At 39.8% G+C, this 26,081-nt stretch overlaps 1 protein-coding gene across 2 annotated transcripts in view; it reads left to right on the forward strand.

Moving 5' to 3' along the window:
- LOC124716963 (nuclear RNA export factor 1-like) overlaps positions 1–26,081 on the forward strand; it is a 155,845-nt gene that overhangs the window by 125,017 nt on the left and 4,747 nt on the right. For both annotated transcript variants that reach the window (XM_047243562.1, XM_047243563.1), the window contains 2 exons: positions 795–968; positions 11,154–11,299. In XM_047243562.1, the coding sequence (XP_047099518.1) occupies positions 795–968; positions 11,154–11,299 (320 nt within the window). The remainder of the gene's footprint in view (positions 1–794; positions 969–11,153; positions 11,300–26,081) is intronic.

The raw sequence follows: 26,081 nt of genomic DNA on the forward strand, positions 1-26,081 counted from the left end.
CTAAGGAGCACCACACACAGGAGTACAGGATAATTTACAACTGTCATAGACTAGCAAAGCATCACTTCATGCACTGGTTAACAACTGTTCTCTTAAGGCACAATGTTTAACATGATGAACGGCCACTGTCCTCCTTAGTGATGTCGAATGCTGTAGCTGAGGTCTCAAACTAGGCCGAGCTCTCACACACTTGAGACTGTACTGACTTCACCGTGAGCACTCTGCCATTGCTGAGAGGGAGGGCACGTCTTCTGGAGCACCTCTCGTATGCCATTGCGGGCTGCAGCGAGCTCTCGCTAATGTCTGTGGTATTGACTCATGTTGCTGATTTTGATGTGGCACTGCAATATCTGGATGATACCAAACTTTCCACTGAGGTCATCCTGTGGTGGCTATAGCATCCTAATGTAAATGCATCAGTATCTGTGAAGTCACGCTCGCAGTTACACAGGCACACGCCTTTGCAACAGTTCCTTCACGTGAATCCTCATCCCACTCACATTCCACTGCCATCTGGTAGCCGTTTTACCCATAAAATTATTCTTTTTCTTTGCCTTCCGCTTCCTCTCTAGTTGAAAAGCACACATTATAGAGATATAATGGAATTATATATGAATAATACAGTTTCAAGTATAAACTGTCTGTGTATCTACTATTGTTGTAACATGTATTAGACTATTATGAGCTCTACAAAAAACTTAAATTTTATTTATGTTCACAAACTAACCTTTAGAATGCTTGTATGATTGTGAGATGATGTTGCAATGAACATTTCCCTATTTTTTTGTTTGCAGGACACAAGTGCTATATTGACTGTTACAGGTGTCTTCAGAGAGCAAAACCGAATACAAGACATATCACCTCGACATTTTATGCGCACCTTTGTCCTCGTCAGTTTAGCAAATAACGAATACCAGATAATTAATGACATCATGTATGTAACAAATGCGGCAACCGCAGAGGCAGAGGTAAGCTGCATTACTCGAATTGTATTCTGTAACATATATTTATTTCTTTGGCTACAAGACACTGAGACAGGCTTGCATCAGAGTGTAAAGAATGTTATGAGATACAAAATTGCTGTCATTTGATTTCTCCTTTTGGAGACTTCGAACAGTATACCGTGTATCTACAATTCAGGGTGAACTACTACTCCTTTTTCACTGCAACAGCTCTGCTTTTGCCTGTCAGATTCAGAGATGATTAAATAATTATAAATTGCAGTGCCTTTGTTGTTAACGAGTATGATGCAATGTTCCTTTGGACATGCATTTCTCATGGGACAGGCACTGCAGCGATTATAGCCGTCAAGAAATACGGGCAACGTATTTGCAGTTGCAAATATGAACCACCTTTGGCTGTATAGTGGAATGACGACAGTGAAAATTTGTGCCGAACTGGGAATCAAATCTAGATTTCTTGCTTTTATGTGAGCAGCCACCTTAACCACTTTGGCCATCCCTGCACAAATCACAGCCAGACCCTAACTTCCATATGTTGTTGTCTACTTACATGTCTGAAGGAACATTGCACCATACTTCTTAGCAAAACAGGCACTGGAATTTTGATTTATTCACCAGTATCAGGTCCTCGAATCTCGATAAATATGCACTTCATGGACAGGAATTTATGTAATGTACAAGTTCGGTTGCGACACATGTGCGACAACTTGTGGAAGTTTGGGTCTGGCCTTGATTTGTGGTCAGATAGCCAAACCAGTTAAGGTGACCACTTACGTAAAGCAGGAAATCCAGGTTTGAGTCCCGGTCCAACACAAATTTTCATTGCCATTCCAACATAAAGCTGAAGGTGGTTCATATTTACAATTGTGAATACATTTCCTGACTTAGATAATTATTATTTTTTTCTTTTCTTTTCTTGGTGTAATCAATAATTAGTTTCTCAATTTGTCATATGTCATATGTTTGTTCAAGACAAACATGTTTGCTGTTATTTTGTGAACACTATCTGGACTCGTGCTGACAGTTTCTTTGATGAATATTTATGTAAATGTTCTCTTACAAGGAGAGGGCATAATTTGGGGAAATTTATATTGGAATGAAGTTTGATTGGCTGTAGTATACTACCTATAGTGGTAGTAAAACGCACTGGCCAAACAGTTCCCAGAAAAATGCTTTCAAAGTTTCACCCACACTTTATAAACTGGTTTAATAAATGGTGGAACTTGTGTAAAAATAGCTCATTGGAAGCATACTTGATTTTTAATTTGCTTATCTAGGTTCAGTCCCAGCTCCCACTAAAAATATATTTTTTTCTTTACTTATAAGTCGAAGGCAATCAGGAGTACATCATCAGCTGTCATCGCAAATTTTTAATAAAATAATCTGGTATGCTTCCAAACTTTGTGATGAAAGAGGAATTTTTATGAATGTCAGAGAAGTGTGTTTTCTCACAGACTGTTTACAGAAATGTTGTTCAAGTAAAAATTCATCTTTTAAAAATTGTGCCACATGTCAGGATAGTTTTTGCTTTCAGTGTTTTTATGATAAGTGTCATTCAAGTTCTTGCATGTAAAAAACAGTTGTAATATATATATATATTTTTATTCTACCAGATAATCTGTTATAATTGCAATAAAAGTTTTATTCAGCTCTTTTAAAGTATAATATTAACTCATTTCATTAGTTCGAACAAACAGTTCTATCATATTTAAAATAAATTCATTAATGATTTAGTTTCTGATAGTTTTGGTTGTTGTTGTTGTTGTGGTCCAGTCCTGAGACTGGTTTGATGCAGCTCTCCATGCTACTCTATCCTGTGCAAGCTTCTTCATCTCCCAGTACCTACTGCAACCTACATCCTTCTGAATCTGCTTGGTGTATTCATCTCTTGGTCTCCTTCTACGATTTTTACCCTCCACGCTGCCCTCCAATACTAAATTTGTGATCCCTTGATGCCTCAGAACATGTCCTACCAACCGATCCCTTCTTCTAGTCAAGTTGTGCCACAAACTTCTCTTCTCCCCAATCTTATTCAACACCTCCTCATTAGTTATGTGATCTACCCATCTAATCTTCAGCATTTTTCTGTAGCACCACATTTCGAAAGCTTCTATTCTCTTCTTGTCCAAACTATTTATTGTCCATGTTTCACTTCCATACATGGCTACACTCCATGCAAATACTTTCAGAAACGACTTCCTGACACTTAAATCTATACTCAGTGTTAACAAATTTCTCTTCTTCAGAAATGCTTTCCTTGCCATTGCCAGTCTACATTTTATATCCTCTCTACTTCAACCATCATCAGTTATTTTGCTCCCCAAATAGCAAAACTCCTTTACTGCTTTAAGTGTCTCATTTCCTAATCTAATACCCTCAACATCACCTGACTTAATTCGAATACATTCCATTATCCTAGTTTTGCTTTTGTTGATGTTCATCTTATATCCTCCTTTCAAGACACTATCCATTCTGTTCAACTGCTCTTCTAAGTCCTTTGCTGTCTCTGACAGAATTACAATGTCATCGGAGAACCTCAAAGTTTTTGTTTCTTCTCCATGGATTTTAATACCTACTCCGAATTTTTCTTTTGTTTCCTTCACTGCTTGCTCAATACACAGATTGAATAACATCGGGGACGGGCTACAACCCTGTCTCACTCCCTTCCCAACCACTGCTTCCCTTTCATGCCTCTCAACTCTTATAACTGCCATTTGGTTTCTATACAAATTGTAAATAGCCTTTCGTTCCCAATATTTTACCCTTGCCACCTACAAAATTTGCAAGAGAGTATTCCAGTCAACATTGTCAAAAGCTTTCTCTAAGTCTACAAATGCTAGAAATGTAGGTTTCCCTTTCCTTAATCTTTCTTCTAAGATAAGTCGTAGGGTCAGTATTGCCTCGCGTGTTCCAATATTTCTACGGGATCCAAACTGATCTTCGCCGAGGTCGGCTTCTACTAGTTTTTCCATTCATCTGTAAAGAATTCGCGTTAGTATTTTGCAGCCGTGACTTATTAAACTGATAGTTCGGTAATTTTCACATCTGTCAACACCTGCTTTCTTTGGGATTGGAATTATTATATTCCTCTTGAGGTCTAAGGGTATTTCGCCTGTCTCATACATCTTGCTCACCAGATGGTAGAGTTTTGTCAGGACTGGCTCTCCCAAGGCCGTCAGTAGTTCTAATGGAATGTTGTCTACTCCCGGGGCCTTGTTTCGACTCAGGTCTTTCAGTGCTCTGTCAAACTCTTCACACAGCATCGTATCTCCCATTTCATCTTCATCTACATCCTCTTCCATTTCCATACTATTGTCCTCAAGTACATCGCCCTTGTATAGACCCTCTATACACTCCTTCCACCTTTCTGCTTTCCCTTCTTTGCTTAGAGCTGGGTTTCCATCTGAGCTCTTGATATTCATACAACTGGTTCTCTTTTCTCCAAAGGTCTCTTTAATTTTCCTGTAGGCAGTATCTATCTTACCCCTAGTGAGATAAGCCTCTACATCCTTACATTTATCCTCTAGCCATCCCTGCTTAGCCATTTTGCACTTCCTGTCGATCTCATTTTTGAGACGTTTGTATTCCTTTTTGCCTGCTTCATTTACTGCATTTTTATATTTTCTCCTTTCATCAATGAAATTCAATATTTCTTCTGTTACCCAAGGATTTCTACTAGCCCTCGTATTTTTACCTACTTGGTCTCTCTGCTGCCTTCACTACTTCATCCCTCAAAGCTACCCATTCTTCTACTGTATTCCTTTCCCTCATTCCTGCCATTTGTTCCCTTACGCTCTTCCTGAAACTCTGTACAGCCTCTGGTTTAGTCAGTTTATCCAGGTCCCATCTCCTTAAATTCCCACCTTTTTGCAGTTTCTTCAGTTTTAATCTACAATTCATAACCAATAGATTGTGGTCAGAGTCCACATCTGCCCCTGGAAATGTCTTACAATTTAAAACCTGGTTCCTAAATCTCTGTCTTACCATTATATAGTCTAACTGATACCTTTTAGTATCTCCAGGCTTCTTCCATGTGTACAACCTTCTTTCATGATTCTTGAACCAAGTGTTAGCTATGATTAAGTTGTGCTCTGTGCAAAATTCTACCAGGCGGCTTCCTCTTTCATTTCTTACCCCCAATCCATATTCACCTACTACGTTTCCTTCTCTCCATTTTCCTACTACCGAATTCCAGTCACCCATGACTATTAAATTTTCATCTCCCTTCACTATCTGAATAATTTCTTTTATTTCATCATACATTTCTTCAATTTCTTCGTCATCTGCAGAGCTAGTTTGCATATAAACTTGTACTACTGTAGTAGGTGTGGGCTTCGTGTCTATCTTGGCCACAATAATGCGTTCACTATTCTGTTTGTAGTAGCTTAGGCGCATTCCTATTTTTTTATTCATTATTAAACCTACTCCTGCATTACCCCTATTTGACTTTGTATTTATAACCCTGTATTCGCCTGACCAAAAGTCTTGTTCCTCCTGCCACCGAACTTCACTAATTTCCACTATATCTAACTTTAACCTATCCATTTCCCTTTTTAAATTTTCTAACCTACCTGCCCGATTAAGGTATCTGACATTCCACGCTCCGATCCGTAGAACACCAGTTTTCTTTCTCCTGATAACGATGTCCTATAAGTAGTCCCCGCCCGGAGATCCGAATGGGGGACTATTTTACCTCCGGAATATTTTACCCAAGAGGACGCCATCATCATTAACCATACAGTAAAGCTGCATGCCCTCGGGAAAAATTACGGCTGTAGTTTCCCCTTGCTTTCAACCGTTCGCAGTACTAGCACAGCAAGGCCGTTTTTGTTAGTGTTATGAGGGCAGATCAGTCAATCATCCAGACTGTTGCCCTTGCAACTACTGAAAAGGCTGCTGCCCCTCTTCAGGAACCACGCGTTTGTCTGGCCTCTCAATAGATACCCCTCCGTTGTGGTTGCACCTACGGTACGGATACCTGTATCGCTGAGGCACGCAAGCCTCCCCACCAACAGCAAGGTCCATGGTTCATGGGGGGGGGGGGGGGGGGGGTCCATGGTTCATGGTTATTCATTTTATTTAAAAATCCTTCTAATTAAGCTAAAGAAAGAAAAATATTTTTGGCAGAAGCTGGGGTTGAACCCAGATCAGCAGATTAAAAATCAAGCGTGCTGCCAATGAGTTATTTTTCACAAGTTCCACTGTTTATGAAACTAGTATATAAATTACGGCTAAAACTTTAAAACCTTTTTCTGGGAACTGTCTGACCAGTGCGTTTTACTACTGCTATAGGATAACACCCTTTAGTTAAACAACAGCCAGCCAGCCAAGACCCATTCCAATCTGTATTTCCCACAAGTTATGCCATCCCCTTGTTAGACATCAAGGGAAGCACATTGAACTGGAATAGTCTGAAGCCTCTTTGACACACACCTGCAGCACCTGCTGTGATATTGGGATTTGTGCCACTTCATCTGCTGCACATTGCCTGAGGAGTACCTCTGACCTAATATTAAAACACAAAACCAGTGTGGGAATGTACAAAGAAAGTTTCATGTATAAATAACAGAACTTACAGGTCTACTTGCATAATTTTCTCTCTTTCAATAATTATTTTACAGTTGCTTTAACAAAAGCTTGCTCATTTATAAATGAACATGGTACAGAAATAATCACACCTTTAATACATATGGGAAATTTCACAGATTTTAATTCTTCTGAATTTTGTACCCTGCCACTACATTATTTACTGTTTACTCTTCTATCCCCTTTTTAAATTCTGTCCATCACGTTAATGACCACAGTTCTTCTACAGCTCTCGGTCTGATTGTGACAGTTTTCCACCCTCCCCTGCGCTGGCTCCCCATCTCTGCCACAGATTACAGCACACAAACTGGTTTAATACGAACATGTCCAGCAGAAAGTGTCTGCAATTCGCACACAGTCTATGGTGTTCACAATTTTCCTCTCTTTGAGTAATTGGCAATCCTGGTGACAGTAAAGGCATATAAGCACTGAAATAAAATAAAAAGTAAATGGCAAATTGTAGCTGGGTGGTGTTAGTGGAACTTGCTGTGGACAAATGCTGAAGAATGTTGCGGTTTAAAGAAAGAACAATAAGGCTTGCTTGTGGAGGTTTGTCCAGATGAGGATATCCACATAACTAATTATTACAGGTAAAAGCCTAGTCAAAAATGGATATCTGTGGTCATACATATAACAGTAATCACCCACCTACCCATTGCCATTATTGTAGTACAGTTTTCATTTGTTTGTGTTACTTGTGATTATTCCACATGACTGTAACAAGCAACACCACATTAAAATTTGACCACAACCAGCTTCTACATTGTTACTGTATGGGCACTAAGCTAGAAGATCTGTTTGCATATCATACAAAGTGAGTCTGAGATTTCCTCTCATCAAATTGCCAGCATCAGACTACAATTTTGTTCTGTGCGATTGATAGACACAGGTGGAAATTAATTTAAATTTGATTTGACTAACGTTCCAGTGGGATCAGGCATTGGTCCGTGACAGAACTCCACAGCTTAGTGTATGCATTGCAGTAGATGAAAATAATTCAGGCCAAGAGCTGGCCTACTATGTGAACTTATCAAATGGGCTAAAGAGACTTAAAAATTCGAGGCTTTCTGATGCCGATTACGAACTTGCGAATCCAGAGTGGATGTGGATAACATTTATCTTTTCTACACTGGCCTATAATTGTTAATAATCAGCTGTGATGCTTTTCTTCTTCTTCTTCTGTTATTGGCCAGCTAACATTCAAGCAATTAATTTAGCCTTATTTTTTTTCCCCCAGTACTCTCTTTGAAACCTTCCTGCTACTTAATTTTATTGTTTCAAGCTGACGAAGAGAGCAAAGTGCTGATCCCACACCCCTCCTTACCGTATCCAGACACACCACTGGCAGAGGACCATGCGGTGGTCAGTCAGTCCCGATTGGCCCGTCAAGGCCAGAATGAGGAGCTTTGCTTACTTTCTGCTTTGCTTCAGTTTCTTGCTTTTTTTTATGCCAATTTCTTATAGATATTAAAGCACTTCCCAAAGCAAGTTGACTTTGCTTTTTAATTTTTTTTAAATACTGTACAATACACTAGCTGATCAAAAGTTTCTGGACATCCTTTTTTAATGCAGAATTGACACTAGATGTCATGGGAGGTTAAGCTTCCGGTACAAAAGGAGATGGGGAGCATTGTGTTGTCAGCAAATAAGTAGTAACAGCAGAGATGGTCATTCAGAAGAGCTCGACTAGTCATTGTATGTCACCCGAGTAATGTACCCACCAGGTACTTTTCAACCCTTCTAAAGCTGCCCACGTTGACTGTCGGTGATGTGACTGTGAAGTGGAAAAATGAAGAAAGGACCACAGCTAAACTGAGACCAACCACACCTCATGCACTGACAAACAGAGACAGTCAGTCATTGTGGAAGACGGTTCTAAAAATATCATAAAATCAGCAAAAGAAATCACACATAAGTTTTAAAGACAAAGATGAGGTGACTTACCGAACAAAAACGCTGGCAGGTCGATAGACACACAAACAAACACAAACATACACACAATTTGAATTTTGTGTGTATGTTTGTGTTTGTTTGTGTGTCTATCGACCTGCCAGCGTTTTTGTTCGGTAAGTCACCTCATCTTTGTTTTTATATATAATTTTATATATAATTTTTCCCACGTGGAATGTTTCCTTCCATTATATTGATAAGTTTTAAAGAGCTACATTAGTACATCTAGCACAATGATTGAGTATACAGAGTTAAAAGAATGAGGTACAATGGTCAAGCAATTCCTTAAAGTCACATATTTATGAAATTGGTGGTAAGTGATGCTTGAGGTGATATAAAGAACAATGCCATTGGAAAGTGAATGACTGGAAGCAAGTGATTTGGAGTCATCCGTCACGCTATCCCGTGGTAATCCGACGGAAGAGTTTGGGTTTGGTGAATGCGTGAAGAATGTGTAGTGCTAGCAGTGAGGTATGGGAGTGTTTCTCATGGTTAGGGTGAGGTCCCCTTATTGCACTTCAGAAAACATGTAATGCAGAGGGATATTAATGTATTTTACAGTATTGTGCACTGCATACACTAGGGGAGCAATTTTGGAGATGATGATCACATGTATCAGCTTCACAGTGCACACTGTCATAAATCATCATCTGTAAGGCAATTGTTTGTGGACAACGACATTGCTCAAATGGACTGTCCTGCTCAGAGTCCCAATCTGAACCCAGTGGAACGTCATTGGGATGAATTTTAGAGTGTTGACCTCATTCCAGGTCACAGCGTCTGACAATAGTTCTTTCTCTGGTTTTGGCTTTTGAGGAAGAATGGGCTGCCATTATGACAAGTTTTAATCTAGATGATTGTCTTCAAACAAATATATAAAACATAAACAAAAAAATTAGCCAAGATAAACACTGTCAGAAGATGTAAAAATATAGTAAAACTCTTATTACACCTATGCAAATGACCCATAGTACAGGGTCACTGTCAGTATGTGGGTCATTTGTGTCTGTTTATCATAATTTTATTATGTTTTTTACTTCCTTTGCCAACGCCTGTCTTGACTGCATGTTAATAATGTCTGTGTGATGACAATACTAGGACTGGTTGTTGAAATGGCACTATAGCCTAGTGGTTAGATTATTTGACTGGTATGCTGAAGGTTGTGTGTTTGAATCTTGTCGGGTGCTCTGTATTTTTCTTTGCAGCTTTATTGAAAAGACTGATCATCATATTTATTCAATTAATTTGTTTAAATATAGTTTTTTTTAATTTATAATTCTTTGGCTCATTATTTTGATGATCTTATTTTAATCATGGTATTAGCTTTTTATTTGCTCTTTTTTTCGTGTTTTCTTTGTTAGTGTGACTTTAATTATATTTAAACAATGGAAAAGCTAGGTGGAATGTGATAGTATTATGAAAAGGATAGTAGGTACTCACCACATAGCACAGATGCTGACTCGCATTGTCAGAAAGTGAGCTGTCGGCCGACAAGGCCTTCGTCAAAAATAGACAAAAACACACACACACACACACACACACACACACACACACACACACACACACACACACACACGAACACATCTTACACACACGTACCACAGTCTCTGGCTGATGAAGCCAGACCACGAGCATCAGCGCATGATGGGAGAGGCACCCGGGTGATGGGGGTAAGGAGGAGGCTGTGGTAGGGAGGGGGAGGGGTAGCTAGGTAGGGGTGGCCGACGGTAAAGTGTTGCTTCTGGGAGCATACGGAGATGAGGTGAAGGAGGGTAGGGCAGCTAGGTACAGTCAGGTTAGGTGGATGGGCAGGGGAGAGGAGGGTGGGGGGAGGATAGCGGAAAAGGAGAAAAGTAAAAAGACTGGGTGCATTGATGGAATGATGGCTGTGTAGTGCTGGAATGGGAACAGGGAAGGGGCTAGAGGGGTTGGGAGCAGGGGTTGTATAGGGATGGACAATGATATTGTGTAGGTTCGGTGGACACAGAATACCACTCTGGGAGGGGTGGGAAGGATAGTGGGTAGTACATTCCTCATTAGAGGGCATGGCAAGAGGTAGTCAAAACCCTAGGGGAGAGTGTGATTAATTATTTTTAACAATATTATGAAAGGGAAAGTTGCTACTCACCATATAACAGAGATGCGGAGTCGCAGATAGATTAATTATTTTTATGTATTTATTCCTTTTTATGCATTTATATTTTTGTCCATGGGGCTGGAATAATTATTTCTATTACTAATTTTGCTTTAATTTTATTTATTAAAACTTATTTCATTAAAATCTTTATCTCCATTATTTTATCTGTGGTGCAAGATTTTATGTTTTAAATGTTTGTTTGAGGATTGACATCTGAAAATAAAAAAAAAAAAAAAAAAAAGAAAAAATAAAAAAAAAGAAGATACCTTGTAATGAAAACTAAACTTGTAGACTTTTGGATAGCCAATATAAATACATTATTTCATCTTTTACTTTTTATCAGTAGATCAGTATTTTTAAACATTTCAGTATTATGATAGATACATAAAAATAACTAAAATCATATGGACAAATTTCCCTAGTTTCCCCTTAACCTTTCAGTATTGTAAAACAACAACTAACTGTAGATACAGTATGAAAACATGATGGTTTTTTTTTTTATTTGTCTTTCCCTGCAGGATGCATTTAGGTACATGAAGCCATGTACAAACCAAAAGAAAATTACACCACTGAAACGAATAACGCAAGTGACGGAGTGTGAGAAAAATTCCATGATACAAGAGTATTCACAAATTACTAACATGACAATTCCTTGGTCACGCACGTATGTATATTTATTTTTGTACTGGATTCCTGCAGAGAAAATCTTCTATATTATTTTTAATCTGTTATACCTCTGTTTTAGTTTTTAATGTCAGAATCATGATACATGTAGTAACATACCCGGAACTTCTAATGGGTAAGAAGAGTAAGAAACTCATAAATAGACAAATAATAATGTGCTGGTCTGTGAAATTTCAGCACAAGCAATAATGATAAGAATAAGTATAATGTTGTTGTTGTTGTTGTTGTTGTTGTTGTTGTGGTCTTCAGTCCTGAGACTGGTTTGATGCAGCTCTCCATGCTACTCTATCCTGTGCAAGCTTCTTCATCTCCCAGTACCTTCTGCAGCCTACATTCTTCTGAATCTTCTTAGTGTATTCATCTCTTGGTCTCCCTCTACGATTTTTACCCTCCACACTGCCCTGCAGTTCTAAATTGGTGATCCCTTAATGCCTCAGAACATGTCGTACCAACCGATCCCTTCTTCTAGTCAAGTTGTGCCACCAACTCCTCTTGTTCCAAATTCTATTCAATACCTCCTCATTTGTTACGTGATCTACCCATCTAATTTTCAGCATTCTTCTGTAGCACCGCATTTCGAAAGCTTCTATTCTCTTCTTGTCTAAACTATTTATCGTCCATGTTTCACTTCCATACATGGAATTCCTTTACTACTTTAAATGTCTCATTTCCTAATCTAATACCCTCAACATCACCCGAATTAATTCGACTACATTCCATTATCCTCGTTTTGCTTTTGTTGATGTTCATCTTATACCCTCTTTTCAAGACCATATCCATTCCATTCAACTGCTCTTCTAAGTCCTTTGCAGTCTCTGAGAGAATTACAATGTCATCGGCGAACCTCAAAATTTTTATTTCTTCTCCATGGATTTTAATAGCTACTCCGAATTTTTCTTTTGTTTCCTTCACTGCTTGCTCAATATACAGATTGAATAACATCGGGGACGGGCTACAACCCTGTCTCACTCCCTTCCCAACAACTGCTTCCCTTTCATGCCCCTCAACTCTTATAACTGCCATTTGGTTTCTATACAAATTGTAAATAACCTTTTGTTCCCAATATTTTACCCTTGCCATTTACAAAATTTGATAGAGAGTATTCCAGTCAACATTGTCAAAAGCTTTCTCTAAGTCTACAAATGCTAGAAATGTAGGTTTCCCTTTCCTTAATCTTTCTTCTAAGATAAGTCGTAGGGTCAGTATTGCCTCACGTGTTCCAACTTTTCTACGGAATCCAAACTGATCTTCCACGAGGTCGGCTTCTACCAGTTTTTCCATTTGTCTGTAAAGAATTCGCGTTAGTTTTTTGCAGCTGTGACTTATTAAACTGATAGTTCGGTAATTTTCACATCAGAAACACCTGCCTTCTTTGGGGTATGAATTATTATATTCTTCTTGAAGTCTGAGGGAATTTCGCCTGTCTCATACATCTTGCTCACCATATGGTAGAGTTTTGCCAGGACTGGCTCTCCCAAGGCTGCCAGTAGTTCTAATGGAATGTTGTCTACTCCCAGAGCCTTGTTTCAACTTAGGTCTTTCAGTGCTCTGTCAAACTCTTCATGCATATCATATCTCCCATTTCATCTTCATCTACCTCCTCTTCCATTTCCATAATATTGTCCTCAACAACATCGCCCCTGTATAGGCCCTCTATATACTCCTTCCACCTCTCTGCTTTCCCTTCTTTGCTTAGTACTGGGTTTCCATTTGAGCTCTTGATATTCATGCAAGTTGTTCTCTTTTCTCCAAAGGTCTCTTTAATTTTCCTGTAGACAATATCTATCTTACCCCTTGTGAGATAAGCCTCTACATCCTTACATTTGTCCTCTAGCCATCCCTGCTTAGCCATTTTACACTTCCTGTCGATCTCATTTTTGAGACGTTTGTATTCCTTTTTGCCTGCTTCACTTACTGCATTTTTGTATTTTCTCGTTTCATCAATTAAATTCAGTATCTCTTCTGTTACCCAAGGATTTGTACCAGCCCTCATATTTTTACCTACTTGATGCTCTGCTACCTTCACTATTTCATTCCTCAAAGCTACCCATTCTTCTTCTACTGTATTTCTTTCCCCCATTCCAGTCAGTTGTTCCCTTATGCTCTCCCTGAAACTGTGTACAACCTCTGGTTCTTTCAGTTTATCCAGGTCCCATCTCCTTAAATTCCCACTTTTTTCAGTTTCTTCAGTTTTAATCTACAGTTCATAACCAATAGATTGTGGTCAGAGTCCACATCTGCCCCTGGAAATGGCTTACAATTTAAAATCTGGTTCCTAAATCTCTGTCTTACCATTATATAATCTATCTGAAACCTTTTAGTATCTCCAGGGTTCTTCCATGTATACAACCTTCTTTGATGATTCTTGAACCAAGTGTTAGCTATGATTAAGTTATGCGCTGTGCAAAATTCTACCAGGCAGCTTCCTCTTTCATTTCTTAGCCCCAATCCATATTCACCTACTACGTTTCCTGCTCTTCCTTTTCCTACTGTCGAATTCCAGTCACCCATGACTATTAAATTTTCGTCTCCATTCACTACCTGAATAATTTCTTTTATCTCATCATACATTTCATCAGTTTCTTCATCATCTGCAGAGCTAGTGGCATATAAACTTGTACTACTGTAGTAGGTGTGGGCTTCGTGTCTATCTTGGCCAAAATAATGCGTTCACTATTCTGTTTGTAGTAGCTTAGGCGCATTCCTATTTTTTTATTCATTATTAAACCTACTCTTGCATTACCCCTATTTGATTTTGTATTTATAACCCTGTAGTCACCTGACCAGAAGTCTTGTTCCTCCTGCCACCGAACTTCACTAATTTCCACTATATCTAACTTTAACCTATCCATTTCCCTTTTTAAATTTTCTAACCTATCTGCCCGATTAAGGGACCTGACATTCCACACTCCGATCCGTAGAATGCCAGTTTTCTTTCTCCTGATAATGACGTCCTCTTGAGTAGTCCCCGCCCGGAGATCCGAATGGGGGACTATTTTACCTCCGGGATATTTTACCCAAGAGGACGCCATTGTCCTTTAATCATACAGTAAAGCTGCATGCCCTCGGGTAAAATTATGGCTGTAGTTTCCCCTTGCTTTGAGCCGTTTGCAGTACCACAACAGCAAGGCCGTTTTGGTTAGTGTTACAAGGCCAGATCGGTCAATCATCCAGACTGTTGCCCCTGCAACTACTGAAAAGGCTGGTGCCTCTCTTCAGTAACCATACGTTTGTCTGACCTCTCAATAGATACCCCTCCGTTGTGGTTGCACCTACGGTACGACTGTCTGTATCATTGAGGCATGCAAGCCTCCCCACCAACAGCAAGGTCCATGGTTCCAAATATAGTCTGTCATTTTACAAATATAATGAAACAGTAGGATTTTGATTATTGCATGAAGTAGAAATGTTTGTATCATTTACCTTAAATTACTTGGGAAACCGAACTCGGTGCTGAGTCAGATAAAGAAGCCTGAATAAATCTTTGTAAACGTTTTGGGGAGCTACATTTGACTTTACTACTTATATATGCACTATATATTTGCTTTAGTGAATAACATCCTCACAATGCAAAACTGTTGACCTAAGGTATCTTCACAGGCAATAGAAATAGCTTGTCAGGAGGGAAGATTTCAAGTTACACTTGAGAACATGTGACTTAGATTTATTGTAATGTCCAAGTGTTCTGATCTTTTTCTGAAAGCATAAGAATACACCTCATTAATAGGCTTGTGCATTATCATCAACAACAACAACAACAACAACAACAACAACAACAGCAGCAACCATTTGACATCCCCTGCAGATTACTTCAGTAAATTTAATCATATATTACACCATCACTAGGAAATGAGTTAATGATCTTTCTGTGAATGGGTTTGCAGTGCTGTTATTGCTTATAACAGGCATGTTGTCTGAATCATTTTAACCATATAAATGGAGCTCTGAACAGTTGGCAGACACGTAGTGAAGATGGAAAATTGCTAAACTTCTGACAAAAGTCCTTCCCCTTTTCATTAGCTGTGAGTGGGTTTGCTGCATTCTGATACTTTCATCTGTAAATTTGAAAAGTATTATATTCAGATACATTCTGACCACATTTTTTAATATGACTGTTTCTGATTTCAACAATATTATGTCAAGTACAGATTGCTACTCGGCACGTAGAGGAGTCATTGAGTCATAGGCATTCACAACAAAAATACTGCTGTACTTTTAAGCCTTTGACCAAAAGGCTTTATTTTGAAGTTGAGACACACACACACTCTCTTTGTCTCTGCAGCAGCCACAGAGGGTCTTCATATATCTGTGTGTGTGTGTGTGTGTGTGTGTGTGTGTGTGTGTGTGTGTGTGTGTGTGTGTGTGTGTTTTACTTCATACGAAAACGTTTTGGTCTAAAAGCTTAAATGTACAGAAGTATTTTTGTTTTGCCCATCTGCATCTCTTTGTGTCTCCTGTATGGTGAGAAATTATCTATCCTTATATTACAATATTGTTGTTGTTCCACCATGGACATTCTCATGTTTGATATTGCTGGTTTCATCTATATTAATCATCCTCAGATGGTAGACTTCCCATCAAAATAGTCAGATGCATTGCTTCTCTTTCTTTCACACAGTATGCGCTCATTACTTGTTATCCAAATACTGAAGTTTGTGACAATTTTCTCCCTCTCACTATATTTAAAATTACATGTAGCAGTCACAGATTTAATGAGACATCAGAAACGATTTAGTTTTAGTGAAGCAGGTATGTATAGGTGAACAAGGGAACATTGAGTGCTGTGACTGTGTATCCATTACCAACACGATATCCCTATTTCTGTCTTTTCATATCATTGGTTGAAAAATAATATAATGTTCTTGGGATAGTTGATACGAGGGCTGTTCATGAATTAAAGTTCCAATTGTTTAAACATCAACTGTGCTTACGTGTTAACATCATTGCTTCTCCACATAGTCACCACCTAAATTCATATATTTGTCATACCGTGCCACAAGCTTATTTTTCCATTCATCAAAGAATGTTTCCGCTTGCTACTTCAGGCAGTCTCGGTAGCATCCTTTAGCTCATCGTTTGTCATAAAGTGGTGAGTACCCAACCAGGCCTTCACTTTGATGATAATCCAGCACCTTTTGTTTTGGACTGGCCTTCAAAGTTTTGTAAGTCTCACAGCAAACCTGTGACTTCGCATTGTTCTCATCCGTTACTCTCGCGAAACCTGTTGTCAAAATTGCTTTGCATTTCCAAAAAATTGCAGCCTTCATTTTGTGGTTTGACAGCATTTACGTAAATTTTTTTGGCCTATTGAGAGAATGAATGGGCTTCCACTGCTTTGGATTGCTTCTTAGTTTCAGAGTTGGCATGCTGCACCCACGTCTCATCCCCAGTCAAGATTCTGTTCAGAAATTGCTCACCCTCTTCATTGTAGTAATGTTAAGGTAGAACACATTCTTTCAGTATTGTGAACATCAGTTAGACATTTTGATTCTCACTATGAAAAAAAATATATATATGGTGGCTTGATCTCTCTGTGAAAGTGCTTAAGAGCACGTGTACAATTTTGTCAACATGTTGCACTAGTTTGCGCCGCCTTCCTTGTCCACCTTCAGCGTGCACATCTGAGCGACCGTCTCAGAGTTTTCTGCACCACTCCAACAACACCACCACTTATAACCTTATCCCCATACACACAGTACAATTAACGATGAATCTTGGCAGCTCTGACTCCTCCTGCTTAGAGGAAATTAATGGCAGAATGTACCTTGACACCTGGCAGGAGGTGCAGTAATACCGTCCATTTCAGCCAATTGCTGCTTACAGACCGACTAATGTAAAGAGAGCAGAGTGACATGACATGACCTCTAAAGTCTCCTATTCCAAATGTGCAGACAACGTCAAGCTAGAAGCATTTGTTCATTTTTAATAGCCAGTTGGAGGTAAGCAGGTGAATAACACTCATAATTAATGAGAATACTTGCATTTGAAGCCACTGTTTCTTAGATAATAGTTTCAGCCTAACAATGTTTTTGTTCACCGTCTCTACATCTACATGAATACTCTGCAATTCACATTTAATAGCTTGGCAGAGGGTTCATCAAACCACAATCATACTATCTCCCTACCATTCCACTCCTGAACAGCGCGCAGGAAAAACAAACATCTAAACCTTTCTGTTCGAGCTCTGATTTCTCTTATTTTATTTTGATGATCATTCCTACCTATGTAGGTTGGGCTCAACAAAATATTTTCACATTCGGAAGAGAAAGTTGGTGACTGAAATTTTGTAAATAGATCTCGCCGCGACGAAAAACGTCTTTGCTTTAATGACTTCCATCCCAACTCGCGTATCATATCTGCCACATTCTCTCCCCTATTACGTGATAATACAAAACGAGCTACCCTTTTTTGCACCCTTTCGATGTCCTCCGTCAATCCCGCCTGGTAAGGATCCCACACTGCGCAGCAATATTCTAACAGAGGACGATCGAGTGTAGTGTAAGCCGTCTCTTTAGTGGACTTGTTGCATCTTCTAACAGGGGAACCTCCCCATTGCACCCCCCTCAGATTTAGTTATAAATTGACACAGTGGATAGGCCTTGAAGAACTAAACACAGATCAATCGAGAAAACCGGAAGAAGTTGTGTGGAACTATGAAAAAATGAGCAAAATATACAAACTGAGTAGTCCATGTGCAAGATAGGCAACATCAAGGACAAGATAAGTTGAGGAGCGCCGTGGTCCCCTGGTTAGAGTGAGCAACTGCGGAATGAGAGGTCCTTGGTTCGAATCCTCCCTCGAGTGAAAATTTTACTTTCTTTATTTTCGCAAAGTTATGATCTGTCCGTTCATTCATTGATGTCTCTGTTCACTGTAGTAAGTTTAGTGTCAGTGTTTTGCGACCGCACTGCAAAACCGTGCGATTAGTAGACGAAAGGACGTGCCTCTCCAATAGGAACCGAAAACATTTGATCGCAAGGTCATAGGTCAACCGATTCCTCCACTGGAAAACACGTCTCATATATTCTTTACGACACTGGTGACAGCATGTGTGTCACATGACAGGAATATGTTATCGACCCACCTAACTTGCACACTTGGCGAATGGGTAAAAAGATTCTTCTACCTTGCCCGATTTAGGTTTTCTTGTGGATGTGATAATCACTCCCAAAAAAGTGATGAAAACATAAGAGTTTGTCACATAAACTGCAACAAATGAATGCAACAGTTTCACAGTCGCACAGTTTTCCCTGTGCTCTGTCAAAACATATGTTTTTTACGTTTTCAAATGTTTCCGTGCGTAGACCGTCAAATCCTGCATATGTCCAAGCAAATCTGAACATGTCCTGGAATTTTGGAGAGCGAAGTTGATTATGTGTGAGTGCCTGAACTTTGATAATTATCTGAAAATAAAAAATTAAACTTTCCACCCGAGGGAAGATTTGAACCAAGGACCTCTCGTTCCGCAGCTGCTCACGCTAACCACGGGACCACGACGCTCGTCAGTTGACACACTCCTTGATGTTGCCTATGTTGCGCATGGACTACTCAGTTTGTATATTTTGCTTATTTTTTTCATAGTTCCACACAACTTCTTCCTGTTTTCTCGATTGATCTGTGTTCAGTTTTTCAAGGCCTATCCCTGTGCCATCTTATAACTAAATCTGAGGGGGGTGCGATGGGGAGGTTCCCTTGTAAGTGTCCTGCCAATGAAACGCAACCTTTGGCTCGCCTTCCCCACAATATTATCTATGTGGTCTTTCCAACTGAAGTTGTTCGTAATTTTTACACCCAGGTACTTAGTTGAATTGACAGCCTTGAGAATTGTACTATTTATCGAGTAATCGAATTCCAACGGATTTCTTTTGGAACTCATGTGGATCACCTCACACTTTTCATTATTTAGAGTCAACTGCCACCTGCCACACCATACAGCAATCTTTTCTAAATCGCTTTGCAACTAATACTGGTCTTCGGATGACCTTACTAGACGGTAAATTACAGCACCATCTGCGAACAACCTAAGAGAACTGGTCAGATTGTCACCCAGGTCATTTATATAGATCAGGAACAGCAGAGGTCCCAGGATGCTTCCCTGGGGAACACCTGATATCACTTCAGTTTTACTCGATGATTTGCCGTCTATTACTACGAACTGCGACCTTCCTGACAGGAAATCACGAATCCAGTCACACCACTGAGACGATACCCCATAGGCCTGCAGCTAGAGTAGAAGTCACTTGTGAGGAACGGTGTCAAAAGCTTTCCGGAAATCTAGAAATACGGAATCAACTTGAGATCCGCTGTTGATAGCGGCCATTACTTTGTGCGAATAAAGAGCTAGCTGCGTTGCACGAGATCTATGTTTTCTGAAACCATGCTGATTACGTATGAATAGATCGTTCCCTTCGAGATGATTCATAATATTTGAATACAGTATATGCTCCAAAACCCTACTGCAAACAGACGTCAATGATATAGGTCTGTAGTTCGATGGATTACTCCTACTACCCTTCTTAAACACTGGTGCGACCTGCGCAATTTTCCAATCTGTAGGTACAGATCTATCGGTGAGCGAGCGGTTGTATACGATTGCTAAGTAGGGAGCTATTGTATCGGTGTAATCTGAAAGGAGCGTAATCGGTATACAATCGGGACCTGGAGACTTGCCCGTATCAAGCGATTTGAGTTGCTTCGCAACCCCTAAGGTATCTACTTCTATGAAACTCATGCTAGCAGCTGTTCATGTTTTAAATTCACTCTTCATTGTCTTAAGAACTCTAGTTTTATTGAAGACACCATAACTCTGCAATATGTCGCATGAAATTTATTGCATTTTAAATGTACATTTACATCTACATACGTACTCTGCTATAGTTCAATTCTTTTATCTTGGCGGCTCGCGCAAGCCCGGCCAGACGCGGGAGATTGCTGCGTTGCCAGTTGCACACGACGCACGTGCCAATAGAAGCAGTGCCATAGTATAGCATAGTTCGCAAGATTACGTTTAGGGGGGAGTGCGCAGTTCATGAAGTAAAGCCACCACGGCCGCATTAACCCTTTCGCTGCTACAAAGACGTGCTCCCTGCATTCCGCACTGTGCGCGATTTTGTCACTGCACTGCTCGCCTGTGCAGACACATCGTGTTCCGACTGCTTTGACACTCTTATCAATCGATTCCACAAAAACTATTTGGCCCAAAAATTAGATTTTTACACATCTTCTTGACTGATACCTTCCCCCCATAAATGACGTAATTTTGTTTCAATGTTCAACGCAGTTATTATGCAGCATTAAATGTAGTAAACCATTGCACGAAATTTTGAAAGTTTGCAGAGGTAAAAGTCCATAGAGTATACAGTAAATTTTATATGAAATTTAGGTATCTTGTCCACATTTCATTCTCAACATTGTGGCAACTAAAATCAACCATCCGGAAAGTATGCGCTATGGACTTCTACCTCTGCAAACTCTTCAAAATTTCGTGCAGTGGTTTACTACATTTAATGCTGCATAATAACTGCGTTGAACATCAAAACAAAATTAAGTCATTTATGGGGGGAAGGTATCAGTCAAGAAGACGTGTAAAAATCAAATTTTTGGGCCAAATAGTTTTTGTAAAATCGATTGATAAGTGTGTCAAAGCAGTGGGAACACTATGTGTCTGCACAAGCGAGCAGTGCAGTGATTACAAAATCGCGCACAGTGCGGAATGCGGGGAGCACGTGTCTGCAGCAGCGAAAGGGTTAATGATGAGACAAAGCACTAGAAATTTCAAAAAATTGCATTCAAACGAATATAATTCGTGGAGTAAGGCACTTCGATATTGTTTTTAAATAATGAAAATATTAACCACCACATAAGGTTTGAACTCATAACCTTTCGCGTAGTAGCCCAACACCTTAACCGTTACACTAACGCATCTCGTCTGACTAAATAACGCCATGAGGAGTATAACACGTCACGCAAAAAACTGACAAACACTGTTCATATGACTATGAATTACTCACGCTTCGTCGAAGTACAATAGGGATTAAACAATTACTGCTGTTCTTTATTGCGAAAAAGCGATTCGTGAGAGTGATACAAACACCTTTCCTTGCTATCGCCTGAATTAGGAGTCTTATTGCTTGTTTGGTTTAATTAATTAATAGAATATGAAGCAATTGGTATAAAGAATGCTTTTTCCAAACTTTCTATAAAAGAATGTCTGCTATCAAGACATTGCTTTTGTTCTATTACTTTATTTACGACTGAACGTTTCTAAAACTGAAGACACTCGTCCATGCTCTGCACTGCAGTCGAGATGTGGCAACGTCGTTCTCTGTTCATTGGCTGACTGTGTTTCGTGACGTCAGATGCGCAGAACGAACCTAAACTCAGCCGCCAACATAAATGACGCGCACTTTAGTCACTGTACAGTTCATGTCGGAGGGTACCCTTTATCACTACTAGTCACTTTCTGTCATGTTCCACTCCCAAATAAAGTGAGGAAAAATGACAGTTTATATGCCTCTGGATGAGTCCTAGAATCTCATATCTTATCTTTGTGGTCCTTACACAAAATGTATGTTTGCAGCAGTAGAACCATTCTGCAGTCAGCTTCAGGTTTTGATTCTCTAAATTTTCTCAATACTGTTACTTACAAACAACATCTCCTTCACTTCAGGGATTTCCATTTGATTTCCCGAAGCATCTCTGCAATACTTACGTGTTGTTCAAACCTACTGGAAATAAACAATATTATGAAAAAGGAAAGTTGCTACTCACCCTATAGCGGAGATGCTGAGTTTCAGGTAGGCACAACAAAAAGACTCACAATTAAAGCTTTCGGCCATTGAGGCCTTCGTTAACAATAGATGACACACGCACTTGCACTCACACTCAAGCAAACGCAACTCGTACACACAGCTGCAGTCTCAGTCAACTGAAACCACACTACTGGAAATAAATCTGGTGCTCCACATCTGAACTGTTTTGATGTCATCCCTTAATCCAACCTGGTGCAGATCCGAAACACTCAAACAGTACTTAAGAAAGACTAGGTCACATCAGTGTCCTATATGCAGTCTCCTTTACAGATGCGTCGCATTTTCCCAAAACTATCCCAGTAAAATGAGTGGTCCTATCACACTTCCCGGGGTAACTCCCAATCTCTGAACAAACGCTCATCGTCATGGAGAACGTGCTGGGTTCTGCTACTTAAGAAGTCTTTGAGCCACTAACATATCTGCAAATCTATTCCTTATGCTTGTACCTTCGTTAACAGTTTGCAGCGGGGCACCATGTCAAATGCTTGAATCTGCCTGTTGCCTCCATAGTTCAAATCTGAATACGTTTTGATAAAGTAACAGTCCTCATCATACACACAACTGTTAATCTTAAATACTCAAGCCACTAAGTGTCCAATGTGTTTCATTCGTGATTTATCATTACATTTATTTCCTTGACTTCTTTAATTAATATGTTTCCTTTCATCTCATTTCCACTTCTTACCGTCCATCAACACTTCTCTTGCTTTGAACAGTCACAATATTCAATAGAACTTATGTCCCTTAAAGGCTTTCTGCACATCCCGTCATGACATGTTCCGTACTCAACTCTCACCTCAGGCCCTCGTACTTGTACTGGCTGCTTGGAAACTCAAAAAATCAGCAATATTTTCTCTGCAAAGAAATCAGAATCCCAGCTGATATGGTATCGTTGCAAGTTCTCAGGCAATAGTTAAATACACTTGAGAATACCAGGTAATAAACAGTTCACCAAAAATGGTTTCACACACCTTGGCAGTTATATTCCCCTTCACTGTGGCCACTGGGCCTAGTGTTAACCATCCTCTGAACTCCAGAACCTCCATCATGCTGCAGAGTTGCAAGAAGACAGTGTGTATTTCGCACCTGCCTTGGTGTTCTCCTCATGTAGACCAGTGCAAAAGCATATTTGTTGGGCCGCATTGCATTTTCCCATTGTTCAGTACTCCAAGCTCTGTTTCTCTTGCTGCACTCGGATCTCTCTCTCTCTCTCTCTCTCTCTCTCTCTCTCTCTCTCTCTCTCTCTCTCTCTCTCTCTCTCTAATTCAACTAGTTTGCAAGCAGGTTGCCACAATATTACGGTGATTGCAGAACACTTCTCCACTACAATATAGTGCAAATGGGTAATGAAATACATTGCTGGTGTCAGAAGGTGAGCTCCAAAACTGTGGTGTTCGTAGTAGCTTGTTCATATTATTTGGCCAATCCCTGTACCACAGCCAAGGTGAAAAACTGATGCAAGAAACTGGAAAAATATGAGTGGCTACAAAATCAAAAACAACATGTTTCATTTAATTTTGTGCTTTCAGGTGGTCAACACAGTTGTTTCCATCTTACCAAACCACTACATAACAACAAAGTACATATTTTATTTTAAAGCCTACTGCGAGAAAGAAAATGATACGCTGTGAAATAGTGTAGCTTTGGTTTCTTTGGTTTTAACTAAGGTAGCAGGGTATTTAAACCATTAGGCAATTTGTTTCCACCAAAATTATTCGTTCTCCATATACATAATTTTAAACAGAAATTGTATACACAATAATGTGCTGTTATGTTTACCTCCTAGCAACCTGTTTTAGCAGAAAACTTTTAAATTAGGAAAGTTGTATGGGGGGGGGGGGGGGGGGAAGGATATGATGGACAGAGAGGAGACAAAGGAAATGGACAGAGGGCAAAGGAGGAGGTGGACAGAGAGGGGGATGGGAAGATTGACAGAGAAGGGGAGGGGGAGGTGGAGATTGACAGAGAGAGGGTGGAGAAGGAGATTAGGATGTATATACAATTCCCATTTGTGTTTAACAATTGCAAAGCATTGCTGGATTCGCTAGTGTGCAATATTACGTCGACTGTCCCAGTCGTCTCACGGTGCTGCAAACAGTGCTGTTATGTTTACTGGATGCCTACACTCTGGCTGTGAACTATTGTTAGCCTTCCTCTGCTTTCCGTGGTGGAGTGTAACTCCCGATGGCCACTAATGCCACTTGATGCTCTTTTGGGTTGCAGATCCTGTACAGATATCCCACGAATTGCTCATTTAGTTTGCATTTCCCAGCTCTGATTTATGTGATGGCTGGAGGAATCTTAATAAATTGTGTGCTGGATGCTGAGTCTTGTTTAAATTGAAACCACTGACCCTTTGTATTAGGTTTTCTGACATATTTATTTTGATAGACACCTTAATTACTCTGTCCCAGAAACTTGGCATTTGCACTACGATACTTCTCTCACCGTATTTCATTTTGTGATTATGTTTGAGGCAGCACTTGTCAACAACTGATTTGCTCGCTGTTTCAGCCTCTTGTGGCAGTGGGAAACACTAAGAGAACATATGTTTCACAGAATATCAATGCGAGCTCTGAAAAACAAAATAGTATTGTACGCATTAGTTGGTATCATGAGTCAAACTATAAATAGGGCTGTGAGACATATCGTAGTTCACAGTCTGTTGGAGTCCAGGCAGCGAGTACACGCAACGCCACAACTCGCAGCACCTAAAGAAGACGGTTGGGTCGGCCATTGAACACACGGCAGCACACCATTAACTTACTGTGCTGAGGAAACATGAGGAACCACAACGTATTTTATCTAAGACAAATCACTGTATTGACCTGAATATAAGCCACAATTTTCCCCAAAACTGGGCCAAGAAAAAGTGAGTGTGCAGCTTATCTGTGTGGCCCTGTAAATAATAATATCAAACAAGACTATATGATTACAGAGACCTCTTCAGGTCTCAAACATCTGTGATGTATATATGCAGACTGAAGTAATGAATGAAAATTTGTACTGAGGCTGGGATACAATCTCCTGCTTGCTAGGCAGGTACACTAATCACTGCGCCACCGTGGCGCAGTTGCTTTGCATAACTGCACGTACTACCCTACCATGTCTCCCTCCTCAGTCCAAATTCCAATTCTAGCTTCAGCCCACTTGATATTACCGTGAACTTGAACAGCATTGCAGAGGCTCTCCAACTGTATTGGAATAGCACCACAGCACCTTTAAAAAATGTTCCAAAGATCCCTCCTACTCCCATGCTATAATTTACTCCACTCACTCATTCAGGCCAACTCATCGTCATTATCTCTTTGTGTATCTCTGTCACGGTCTCCTGTGTCACAGCCACAGTCCCATTTGTCATGTCCTACTACTTCTGTCTTCTCTCGTTGTCACTATCTCCCTCTTGACTCTCTTATTGCTAATATCTCATTCCTTCCTTCCTTCCTACAGCTGCTGTTTCTTCTCACTGTCACTATCTCTCTCTTCCTCATGGTCATTGTCATACACTTTTTACTCTCCTTACTAGTGGCTCTCACCCACTTCCACTTTCTCTTTCTTTTTATTGCTCCACCCCAGGCACTGTCTCATTCACTCTTTTTCCTAGCACTGTTCTGTCACTGTCAACTATGTTCCATTGTCACTGTGTTCCTCTTTCTCTCTCACTACCATTGTCTCCTTCGCTTTTCCTATAACACAGCCACTCTCTACTATTTTTCAATATTTATTACTTTTCCATCTCTTTGTCACTGCCAAGGTCTTCTTCTCTCTCAGCATAAAAAAGTGTGAATATGTTTGCATGCCAAAATTTTTAAGAAAAATTTTTAAAAGTTCCCTTCTTTTTCCGGCTGCAATAGGATACATAATGCATATGGAAAGAAATGTATTGGTAAGCAAAATTATAATAATTTACTTCCATGAAATTGAAATACCCCAAAACAAAATTTACACCAC

This window comes from Schistocerca piceifrons, chromosome 9, assembly GCF_021461385.2.
Source record: "Schistocerca piceifrons isolate TAMUIC-IGC-003096 chromosome 9, iqSchPice1.1, whole genome shotgun sequence".
Taxonomy (NCBI): Eukaryota; Metazoa; Arthropoda; class Insecta; order Orthoptera; family Acrididae; genus Schistocerca; species Schistocerca piceifrons.